This window comes from Amia ocellicauda, chromosome 15, assembly GCF_036373705.1.
Source record: "Amia ocellicauda isolate fAmiCal2 chromosome 15, fAmiCal2.hap1, whole genome shotgun sequence".
Taxonomy (NCBI): Eukaryota; Metazoa; Chordata; class Actinopteri; order Amiiformes; family Amiidae; genus Amia; species Amia ocellicauda.
Genome location: NC_089864.1, coordinates 21,141,570 through 21,154,842, shown reverse-complemented (window position 1 = coordinate 21,154,842; position 13,273 = coordinate 21,141,570). Strand labels below are relative to the sequence as shown.

Here is a 13,273-nt window from a genome sequence, read left to right as displayed (position 1 = left end):
ATCTGTTCTTCCTCGAAGGATCTGAAATTAAGTGTGCTAAAAAATAAAAGGTCAGCATGGAGTGCTTGCCATTTCCATTTTAAACAATGTCATGATATATAATAATTAAATCAGACATTCTAGCAAATACACTAAAAAATAAATGTACAGAATTAAACATTTGTGAAGAGAAAAAAGAGCTGCCTGTGCTGAAGCCTACATTTTAAATCACTAGTCTTTCATCTGCATTATTATTCATCCTTACCAACCACTTAAGTGATCGGTATAAACAGGGGACAGCAATTTCACTTGATTCACAACCCTTATTCTCTCCTCAGCCAAATCCAGAGAACAAGGCAGATGAATTTTGATTTATAAGATTATAAATGAGAATATTTTAACAAGTGAGAACAGCCAAGCAGGAATTAATTTAAAGCTCTGACATTGTAATATTGTAAATATCAATCTCTTTACATTGTTTTTTATCTGCTAGCAGTTCAATGTCTTTATAATTCACTATACAATGTTATCAGAACAGACTTTTTTGGATGCATGGTGTTTAAGCATCAGGTACTAAACACACAACAAATAAGTAAATAAATTACTAGCCCCACAAACAGGTGTCATTCTTGCCATGATTATGCAGGAATGTTCCTTACATTATATGACTTATTAGACCTGCATGTTTAAATCCAATTTGGGAAGATGGCCTTACAGGAGTGGAGAGATGGCTTGTTTATGTGAGAGTGTTAATCTTGCATGCAACAAACTGTAAAACAATGTCATGCAAGGGTACAACAATTTACTACATCTCAACCACAATTTGCAGTGGAATGAACACAGATGTACCCAGGTGATGAGTTCTGCATTCAGTTTCTCTAGTATAGTTAAGAAAACATGTTACAAACGAGTCACTGATGATTGATAGCTTTATAATAATGCTGTAGATCTGTAAACATACCTCTTGAGCTCACCATATCTAGTTAGTTATCTAGCTATGTGGTGATATGCCAGTAAACCCTGATGTAAATTAAATATATATTTTTTAATGCATTCTTTACAGACTGTGAAACAAATACATGTTGTTATACTGCCAAAATGATATACATGTACCCTGCAATACTGCTCCTAACTGCATGTATAGGTGAATTGCAGGTGTTGATGTAAAGGCACACAACAGCTAATGCAACTTTGGTGGATGATACTCTTTCTACCCATGCCATGCGCTCTGTTGTTTTTTAAAAAAAAGTAACTTTTAGAGAGAGGGGTGAGAGATGCCATGCTTTAAAGGTGGATTTACTTTCCACCCAATTAATGTGAACAAAACTGCTCTATGACTATTGCTTATCAACTTTCTGGGTTGAAAAGGTACAACACCTACGATCCATCCTACTGGTTTGACTGTTAGGACCCGTGCTGCGCTACATTATGGTTGTTCACGTCAGCAGCTCAGAGTTCAAGAGCCTTATCCTTAATTCTACATGTCCTCAATGCAAGTAATCCTGCATCTCATTACAGATTTTGTGTATTCTATTGGATTTTACCTTTTCCAATTGCTTATCTATTGTACTGTAATGTTCTGTCTTTACTGCCACTCTACGGTAAGTTTTTTTTCTGATCTTTCTTGCACAGTAACATTTAATACTTTGTTAACATTAATAATGCAATGGCATTTTTGAAAAAAGGGACGCCTTTGGTGAAGGTTGAAAACAAACAAATAAATAAATAAATAAACAGTACTGTATGCATTCTGTGCACTAACAACAACAAAAAACCTGAATAAACAAAAGTCTTATTTCAGATGCACATATATTTTTTATAATACAACATTACAATTTCTTGATGAAATGCCATTTGCCCTTGTTATCAGGATTTTTTTTTTTTAAACCAGAGAGTTTAAAAGACATTTACAGAAACCCCTGCTGAGAGCAAAATGTCACTGGATACTAACAGATCCTACATACAGATAATTAAATGCTTCGATTCATGCTGAGACTGTAACTATTTAGTAAGTGTGGATGTCTGTGTACTCTGCGGAAAGTCTCATTTGGACAGGACACAGGTACTAAGTTGTCCCACTTGCCTCGCCAGGGACAGCTGTTGAACTACAGGCTGTTCTCTTGATGAAAGGAGGCTCAGCGGGTGTCGGGAGATGCTTTTCTAGGTATCTGAACTACACAAGAAACAATTTCTTCTATTCTGATTCCAAACAGCTCTTTCAGATGCCACCAAATAAACTCAGTCCCTGGTATAAAGTTTGAATTGTCACTGAAAGCAAGTGAGGTGTGTGTTACTGGTGGCAAAGGCTGTTTCCTTCTTGTTTGTAAATTTTACACTCCTCATTCCCCTTCTGCTAATTCCTGCTTTCATAATTACATTATTTTTTTAATTCCATCATCTGTTAAGAGATCTGCTTGCGATGATACATGAAAAGTTAGATTTGTAGTTACACAACTTTACTGTAAAAGAGGTTCCTGAAACACACCATAGACAACTATATTTTTCATGGCAAAGCACAATGTACATTCAAAAAGCCTACCCTATCTTTTCTATCCTGCAGGACCATGGAGAGCCACAGGTAGCACTGCCAGCACCAGGACCATGGACAGCAGTGTGCAAATATCCACAGAGCAGCAGAGAAGTGCAAACCTCATTCCACTATGAAATATATCAACACACACACACACATTACTTTTGAACCAATATCTAGCTCTCTCTTCTTCTCAATATTCTCTCTTTTCTTTTCTATTCAATAAAATATCACTCTGCCATTCTAGGGGAAAGAGGCTCTGCCAATTCCCCTCACATCCATAAAAGCACTATCAATATGTTGCTTCAGAAGATCAAGGCCATTACTATTTATTGCATGCAAGTGAGTGTCTGTACTTAAACCATCATGGAAGCAGAAGTGGATTAGGAAAGCTATCCATGATCTGACAGATGCATAAACAAAATATCGTGTAACTGCCACACAGGACTTGAATCTGAAATATTCAAGCTGTTTATTACATTGCAGTGCCCTGATACCTGACTATTGTCTTGTTTATAGCAGGGCAATCATTTTGATGTAATCACAGCTGCTGTGCCCTTATATTCACTGGCTGCAGATTATTTTGTGATTCTCTCAAACCAGAATGATCTAAATTTGTCTTCCAAATTAAATGAGAAAATGTGGTTCTTGAGTACAATTACACTGTCCTGCAATTTTAACGATCCCAGAGTACTCTTAATATTAATCTTAGAGACAGGTTTTAAAAGCATATAAATGAAACCAGTACTAATACAGAGAGCGAGAGGGAAATTCACAAACATGATTAATGGTAAATCTCCTCAAATGTGTACAGAATATTAAAGAATTCCCGATTGTGGCCAAGAACACTTACTCTTTCACTTTACTGTTCACATCAATGCAATCTTAATGATGGTTCTAAAAATATCACCTCCTTTGGTATACATCTGGGTTATAATCTTTTAAACCAAGCTGGCTAGTCCCAGTTACAGAATACATCTCCAAAATGTCTAAACATTTACCAGAACGTCAGCTCCTTTGAGATCAATGCATTAGTTGATTGACGTTTCCCTTTCTTGCTGTGGTTTTCATGTTGCACTGAACTAATTTGTTATTTAATTTCACTTTAAAGAACAGCACCCTAATTTAAAGTATAGCTCAATGACAAAGCACAGCACTACAGCCATGTAAATTATCCTTTTAAATGTAACAATCCCTTATCAATTTCATAATAAAAAGGTCACTTTCACACGCAGGGATTAATTCAAGCGGCTGTTGAAGCTGCAACTCAGTAGGTAACAGAGCAAGGAAAGACAACCACTTGCATTTAAATAGGTACAGATCAGTACCCGATACACTGAGAATGTGACCATGCTTTCAAAAGCAGCTTTTCTTAATTATTTAACCATTTGGCCTGGGACTACTAGCTTAGTCAGACTGCAAATTTATATGCATTGAACAGATCTGTTCTCCTGTGCTTATGTAGCACGACCACAAGCTTCTCCCTTAATGAAACACAACGGACATCAACTTCCACCACGTGGTCAGACACTACTTACATGATTAAAGTCCGCACAAGATCATGAATAACATTAGGTTGTGTACGTGAAATCCACACTGTAGACCACAGCAAGAGAAGTGAAAGCCATGTACAGCAGTATTGCAAGGGCTGTTGTGAGCCATTGCGGCAGATCAGTAAGGAGTCCATGAAAGAACATACCAACTTCATGACATAAAACCTAAAAGATGTGTTTTACTTTCTTTCTACTGCACATTTTAATTTCATTATAGATTTGCAGCAGGGTGCACTGGCTTGTTAGGCTTATTTATAAAAGTTGGATCTGAACTCCACAGCTGTAACCGAGTTGCATTTCTGTCCCCTAGGCTGAGCCCTTCAGGACAACAGGGATGGCACGCTATCCCAGAGTTCCCCACTTCACACTTCACCAGAATAAATCTTTCCTTCCCCCTTCTTAATTCTCATAGTTTATTTTAATTTGATTGTTTACTTATGATCTCTGCCAACAATACTTTTATGCCAGAACATATATTAAAGTATCTCAGTTAATACAACCATATAAAACCAGTTTTATAAAGTATCTGTACACAGTTTAAAACATACTTAATTCCTGTATACTCTTATAGACACATAATCTTGGCTAAGTGGATATATGCAGCCTGACACACCATTAGAAATCTGTAGTGAACAGAAAATAATGGGAGGAAGATGTTCTGCTACATTCAGCTAATAGTAATCCCATCACCTCCTTGCATAATATGTGCCCTCATTAACAGTTTTTAAATATTGCTTATAACAATGTTATAGCTCAGTATCCATGGTCATCATGTCTAAACTTTATTAATATATTTTATATAGCAACCAGAATTGTAATTATTAAACTTTATTCTCCCACTAGAATCTCAAGATATTAACACATTCTTTTTCAAACAAGCTTTTGTGGGTTCACATCTCTTTTTATGTTTTTGCCCCAGTTTAAATTTAGACATTGTTTATACTATGCACAATGTCTGCTCTTATTCTAGTTCATTATATTTTATGTAGTCAAGACATACTTCTCTTACATAAGTTTCTCTAGTAACCTGAGAAAACATGTTTTTTTGGCGTATTACGTTTTAATTTCAGCAAAATTATTTTTTTACTGCACAGATGACACTTTCTTTCTCAATATCCTCAGAATTTAAAATATCTGAACCTGTACTACCAAACAGACCAGTAAAAGCAATGATGTCCAAAATAGAAATATTAATATAATTATTAAGAACATTAATTTCATAATTAATTTTAAACCATATACACAATTATAATATTAATATAATTAATCTATTAATAAATATGAGAGAGAAAAGTGAGAAAGGAAGACAGAAGGAAAGAAAAACACATTGAAAGATAAAAGGCATAGAAATACAGTAAGCAGTATGCAATGCTTAAGGCCTTGTACAAGCCATACTTACTCATAGCAGTCAAGCACTTGATATAATGTGAACAAAAAAGTCAATTTTAAGAATGAACACGAGTCCTAAAAATATAACTCACTCATGACAGTTGAACATGAGGTTAGTTCACATCTATTTAAGGGGGAAGGGCATTATACTGTGGATTTCAAGCAGTGACCATTCAATAAAGGGAACAGTGATTTATTACAACCATTCTTTGTATAAACAGATTCTACACAAGCTCAGAAAAGGGGGATTTGAGGGAGATCACAGACAGAAATAGGGAAGTTACCTCAAATGTACAAACACAACATGTGAACACCATGTATATACATACAAACATGGAGTGTGTTTGTACATGTGTGTGTGGTACAGAAAATGTGCATACATGCAGTCAGGAAAATATAGATTATACAGAGGGATTGAACCACAACGTTACTGAGGGGTGTCAATAGCTTATGCATATGGACAGTGTATGCATAGCTGGTCATGCATACATAGGTGAGGGCTACCCATCGAAATCCCTTCAGCAAAAGCACACAAGCGTGTTCAGTTTCTACGCACCACAGGGGAATTTCTAGACTAAAACCAGGGGAAACAGGAGGAAAAAGAAAATCGCAAGTTTACCTATTTCATTAGATTGAGCGTCTTGTATGAGGCATGGATGAAGATAAGAACAGATAAACAAATGAAAGAGAGGCAAATCAATGACACTGGAAGGGAAAAAAAAAACAATGTACGCTGATGTCAACCGACGGATTTCCCACTCTTGATACACAGCATGCTAAACGCTTTTAAAGAGCTCGCAGCCTGGAATAGTGTAGAGGTAAATCGATGCCTTTTTAAAAACATACACAGATATATTTCTCGGATTTCCCCTTTCAATATGCAGCAGCAATAGTGTTAAGACATGCACTGGATCTCAGGCGTTTCAGCCTCCAACTTAAAAGGTCGTTTTATAGCCATCTTTACCACAGCAGACCTGCTAGAGGTTAAATAATTACCCCAAGCACTGGCAACACGATGAAGCAGACAAGAGACAGAGGGTGCTGTGAAGGCATAACTGGGAAATCATATCAGAAGTGTGTTTAAAGCGTTTGCCAAATACCAGAGGATGCTTGCTCTGATTTCCCCCAAGTCCTCTGAGGATGTCCAAAACTGACTATGCACATCATATACTTACAAACCAGCACAGCTACTCCTCAAGTGTAGACAGAAATCTGCTCCATTTGCCCACTAGAAACTTGTTGAGACACTCTAAAACATTATCAGCACCCAATTTACAGTGTGCACCTTCTCAGGAGACAGCCACAGCACCCACTATTGCCATTTAAAAAAAAGTAGGGTTGAAAAGACAGAAAACAAGAGTTCTGTGAACCACTAACTGCCTAGACAGCAGGTGCCCGGTAGTTTAAAGGTTTCAGTTTCAATGCCCATCTCCTTTGACACAAACGGCACAGTTCCTCCCAGCATTCAAAGACAATAAGTTGGACCCACTCAACTTACCCTTCACCCTCTCTCCTCGGTTCAGCTGGATCTCGCCCTCTCCTTGGGGTGTGTACGGTTTCACCACAATGAAGGTGCGCCCGGGCACGGCACTGTAGAGTTTCCGTTTGGGCCCACGGTGTCCAGCATAGGCTGGCGGTTGTGGAGGGGGACTCGGCTCGGGGGTTACCGTGCTGGGGCTGTAAACGAAAACATAGGTTACCGTGGTGATTCCCGGCAGCTGGTAGCTAAATCCAGTGGTCACAGACATCATCCTGTGACCCGAGTTTACCGCTCCCGACCAAGCGCCCTCATTCGCCGTCAGGTCACTCGTTAGCGCGTGCCCAACCCCCCCTCCTCGCACACCCCCCACTTCTCGTCCTAGTTGCGCCGGGAGCTGGGCATGTTGCGTGGTGCAGGCGTGTTTTGGATCCCGCCGGGGCACACCTCGGAGTCACACATGTCCGGAGGCACGGCTTGCTTCCCCTCCCGGGAGGGTGAGTGTTCCCCACTGCGCTCCTGCTCTCTCTCCCTCTGCTGCTCCCATCCACCCTTTGGAAACACTGACACAACTGCGCTGTGCTGCTACCCTCCCCGTCTCTCTCTCCCACCCCTCTCTGCACATTATAGCGTGGACGCTGCTGCCGAAGGAGTAGATTGATTTGTGCCTGTGCTCGGCTCCCTAAAACAAGTCTTCGGGGAGAGAAGGGCATAAACCACCATCCCGTTTGCTTAATTGCCACTCCGCTCCACCCCCACCCCCCAAGCCCCCCCCACCCCCTGAAAGAGACAGGCCGGGAATTTTAATTGAGCTGCTGTCTCTGTAGCTGCTGCTCTACAGATCCCCCATTTATCACTTCTGCTGCGTCCAGGTTCATCACCTACAGCTGAAATCCCACTGGCTTTTTTCTCTGCTGTTTGTTCTTCTCTTAAAATCCTAAAACATCAAGGCTAATTAGCAATGGAGTTCCCAAAACAGTGTCTTCAACGGTCACTTTTACAACAGTCCAGGTAATCGTGAGCCATCTCTTATTTTCCTGGTGTGTGTATGTGTGTGTGTGTGTGTGTGTGTGTGGCTTCTGCGTCTATGTGTGCGTATGTATCTATGCAGTTCTGTAGTTGGCGGTGGTTTTTTTCTCCCTCATCTCTTTATTATTATTGTGTTTTTTTTGCTTCCTTTTTTATGAGTCAGGGATTTCTCAACCCCTCCCTTCAGCTGCTTGATCAATCGAATCAAACTCTCATTCCCTCTCTCTCCCTCTCTCTCTCCCTCAGCTCCAGGCACAGTGACGGCTTTTCAATTACTGCAGGGAGACAGGGCTAGAATGGCAGCCGCATATTAATGCTCCGGCGCAGGACAGCGTGTATTCAAAAGCAGGCTGGGAGGAAAAGAAAAAGGAACACCCTGGTAAAGCAGCCACACAATAGGATACCGCACATTTCACAGGCTACAGAGGAGGATCGCAGACAGTCAAACAGATGCCCGTGTCCGCTGACTCACGGATCAGCACAGCTCGGACTTTGATTAAAAAGATGAAACCTCTAAGTTCTGTTTCTGCTTAGTGACGAACATGTACTTGCAATGTAAGTCTGGTTCCATGTTATGTAGAATTCATGTGATAATCTTTGTTTACTTATTCTTTGATCTAAAATTAGGCACCCAATATACTTGTATTTTTGGTTTTGTGTAACTGTGTGTCATTGCCTCCTTCTTTCAAATGCTAAGATTTCAGTAAGTAGTCTGATTGTTATATAATATGATTTAGTAGAATCTAAAATACTATTATAATTATTATTATGAACCTGTTGACTATCCCTCCTTATCAACCCTTATTATGAGTTATTATAACAGATAAATTGCAGTAACATCTTTACATACATCAGTTGAGAGTGAAAAAGAAATGGTAAATATATTGCCTGATAGCTTAAGTACTACCACCTGTTCTATAGTTATTTTCCACAACGTATAATTAATTTCAAAGAGACACTTAGTTGTGTTATATGACAAGTGCCAATCAAACTTGCTTATATTCTGCTGTTTGTTCATCAACATACAATGCTTCTAAAGGGAAAAGTCTCAAATCGTGTTTTTTGGCATATTTGAAACCGTCCATTTGCAAATTTAATGGCAATCTTATACACACAAACAAGAGAAAAGCTGAGAATAAAGCCCAAACCCATATGCACATTTACGATTGTTTTATTTTATTTCTACAAATGAAAAATATGCACCTAAGAGCTGCCACAGGTATCTGGAAATAGATTTTGGGTTTGACATTTCTGCTTGCTTCTCCTATTAAGTAACAAGTTACACAAAATAAAATCTGTGAGAATCCAACGAACCATTAAAGTCAGTCGAAATAAATAAGCGAAATACTCCAAGCATGGAAACGTGTATTCATCCTCTAATGATCTGAATTAACTGCACATAACTGCTCTCATAAAAACACAAGAAAGATCCCATAAAAGAGGAGGCCGTTGAGGTCACTCTTGCCTCCAACTAACTTATTTATCAAAGGACCTCATCAAACTGCTCCTTGAAGGATCCTAGTGAATCAGCATCCACCAATGATTAGGTTATGCTTTCGAAACCACCACAATTCTGTGCGAAAGCCAGTATCTCGCACCAGGCGTAAATACTTCACAGAAGAAGCTTTGTTTTGTTGTTGAAATTCATATTTCCTTTAAATATAGGGACATACAGAAAGTATGGTGACCATTTCTGAGCTACAGGTATAAGCAACTTCCTCTTATTTCCTGCATGTTTCTATAATTTGGCCATATAGCCCATCTGCAAGTTTATCTTGGTATATTTACCACAGCACTCTTTAATGTGGTCTTAATTGGGTTTTATCATAGTTTACAGTGGCTCCTGTTAATTCAACATGCCTCCACTGTGATTTACTACACTGGACCATGAATTACATGATGGACCATGATGAAGACATGTTTACTATAATACACCAAAGTTATCTCATGCTTTAGAGCCGCATACTGAGTATATTCCTCAAAAAATAAATACTGCTATATAGCCTTCAAACTTTCATTCAGAATAATAAGCAAAGTATACAATCTTTGCTTACTTGCTTATATGAAGGATCCAACAGATAAATACAAAAACTAAATATTGAATTAGTGAAGTACACAAGACGTATGCTTGTGATTTCCTTTGCTTTTACAAAAAGTAATATCTGACTGCCTGGGAAAAATAATACAATTTGGCTGTATGGCTTTGTATCTTAAAAAGGAGGCGATTGATAGAATTGCTGACTCTCTGCACTTATTTGGGAGGATTTGTGATAGTCTTTTATATGAAAAACCCATGAGCTATGGATTTGCCAAATGATATACTAAACGTTTTGTAAGATTTGGTACATTTTGTGCACACTTCTTAATTAAGAACCAGGTTAAGAAATACCAAGTCCATTTTCAAATATAACATACAAAACAAAAGGCAGAAGCATTCCAACAAATTCTGTACCAACAACATAAAGAAGAGGAAAAATGAATGGCTTTGAGTGACTTGTAGATTAATCTACAAAGGGTACATTAAATCAATCAGAGGACTCTCAATAGAGGCCGAACCAACCACACTACATCTGGAGATGTTACCATAATTAGGGTTTATAACATTTAATTTCTTCATCACATTAATCTGTTGATGTTAGGACATATCTTCATCCTAATTACGAGACAAATGTTTAATGTGGTCAGGATCAAGGCCCATCGAGAAAATGTACAATTAGGAAGCTGAATCAGGTATGCAATTAAGCACCCCCCCACTAATTTCTATAATTATTGAATCAGTCTCTTACAGGTATCCTCTCAGTAGAAAACGGTTTCAGATCTTTTTCAGGGCTAAGGGAAAACAGCGCTTAACTTTTATTGAATGATAATCGCATCAAACGTTAAATCATCTGCCCCAGGCAGTCTGATAGTCTGAGCTGCTGTGCTACATGAGAAGCATTGACATTACAGGAACTGAACGACCAATCAACCGACCGACTGAACCAATCAATGGTTTTACAACAAATAGGTAATCGTGAAAAAAGAAAATATGATATTTAATATGGTAAAGGCATAAATAAATAAATACATATCATGTAATATTTATGAACCACAATTAATGTTGTCTGCATGGTGTGTGTGTCAGGTTGTTCATTATCAATCTTCATGTATGATTTCAACACCAGAGCCATGAAAATACATTTATACACAGTTTGGTGGTCAACATACTGTGTGGCATCAGGCATAACATCCCTCAAACTAACTTATCCCAGCATCTAATAATGTGTACATGGATCTGAAAAGTGAAAATCTACAGCTCTAATTAGATGCAGGCCTCGGCGACGGGAACCAATACAACGATTCTTTTAATAACTGTCAGTTAGCCAGGATGATTCATACTAGTTTGAGCCTTTTGGAATCTGGAAGAGGAAGTAAAACAAAGCAGGGCAGCTTCACTCTGTGAGTCAGTATTCCTGCAAGGTTCATTAAATACTGTGCATGCTTAATTAGAATTGAAAAGGTGACAAAACAATGCACAAGCGAATAGGAAGGTATTGGAATCGTAACAGACGCTCAAAAGGACCCCTGCTTTCTGTCAAGCATTTAAACATTCATTGTTATCAGTGCATCTTGACACTGAGAGCTGGCACATTAGAAATTGATTCCCTGATCTCTTAAGTTGAGGAGGAAACCTATGACTTCAGGCATCCCAAGGGAGGGAAGAGTGGATATACATTCTGGTGACAGTGGAGGTCACGGAATTAGACCTTGTCTACGTATCCGTCATCCTGACAGCGGGTTGTCGAAGTAAGACATATCTACAGACATGCACAGGATTCCTGACACGCTGGGATACTAAGAGCTATAGATTTGCAAGAGAAAGGTCATGAAGGTATGGGTGAGAGGAGGTTTAGGATGCTGCAGTCACTGAATCGGCAAACAAAGACGCAGCCGAACAACAGGACTGCTGGGGATGCCATAGCACACTGACTCGCTCATGTTCACAGTTATATGGGGGCATAACGCATGTCAAGGCTGGTTAGGGTTAATTCGATAGAAAAATATTCCTGATCTGAGATGATGTTATTCGCATCAGCAACACGTGCGTTGACCCAGTTCACAGTTGCTTTTGGCAAGTGATAACAAATGCACAGAGCTTGAGCTGTAAGGGAAGAAACCCAGAAAGATGAAGAATCCTCCATGTGGATTATTTTAGGCCTGCAATTCATCTTGGACTCTTCAGCGCAGCGCCCGAGAAGTGGCTGCAACTTTCTGAGTTTGTCCACTTCTTTTGTGATCTATTTTGCTTTTGTGATCTATTTCTCCAAAATGGTTGCTAGAGAAAGTAGTAGTAGCTGTCGGTGCTTGGTTTGTCCAAGTTTTCATGTTCTCAGACAGCTCCTCTAAGGAAGCATAGGCATCCAGGCTCTTTACACCTGAACAGCCCTCTGGTGGCCAGACCATGTATTGTTAATATTACAGACATTTCATCCTTCTGTTTCCACCCCATGCAGCCCTGCAGTTTTCCTGACACAGACAACGTTTCATGATTTATGAATCACCCTGTGTATTAAAAGGCATGAACAATTCACAGAATTTAAGTACTGTAGGAAGATAGAGATCTCTTTTGCCCAAAGACACGCAGTGGCGAAACATAAACTTGCGAAGTGATGACATGACGCTTAGACAGATGGTTGCCATTAACTGGATTTACAGCTATGCAGCAAATATAATGGGAGTCTTGTCCAATGCAGGAAAAGATCTTAAATGTACATATGTAAATGTGACTTGTTTCCTTTCTAGGACATTGAAAATATGGCTAACAAATGTAGCATTACTGGACATATTCATCGAGGTATAAAGAAAGACTCGTACCACTTTCTGTTTGTCCTGGAACTTTTTTTTACTACCTTTACTACTAACTAAACATAAGTCACTACACATATAAAGCAGATACGTCAAAATGACTAATTTTAATGTTGCCTGACAGTCATTAAAATCACATGAAGTACCAGGATTGGGCATTGATCTTCTTGTCTTTAGTTATTTTCTCATATTAATCTATTCTTTAAATACTTGTGTTTATAATATATTTTTCACGTATGTGTAAAACATTTTATTTCATATTCTCAGTCTGGAACGAAATGGTTGCATCTTCTTGTGGTTATTAAATTTGGCCATGAAATTCCAATAGATCATGCTCATGCAGTAAAGGATTAAGGTGCTGTCATTTAGATAGGTATTTAAGATTAAGTGTTGCAGTTCCAGAATGAATCAGTGTTTGGTGAGCTTTCCCAGGATGCTTTGCAACATTTGCATTTCACTCAGCTACCCTTG

The 13,273-nt window shown here is 38.8% G+C and overlaps 1 protein-coding gene across 1 annotated transcript in view; it reads right to left on the bottom strand.

Annotated features, from left to right (window-relative positions):
- The window catches only part of shank3a (SH3 and multiple ankyrin repeat domains 3a), a 385,335-nt gene that overhangs the window by 135,396 nt on the left and 236,666 nt on the right, over positions 1-13,273 (bottom strand). The window contains exon 13 of the mRNA XM_066724020.1: positions 6,950-7,128. Within this exon, the coding sequence (XP_066580117.1) occupies positions 6,950-7,128 (179 nt within the window). The remainder of the gene's footprint in view (positions 1-6,949; positions 7,129-13,273) is intronic.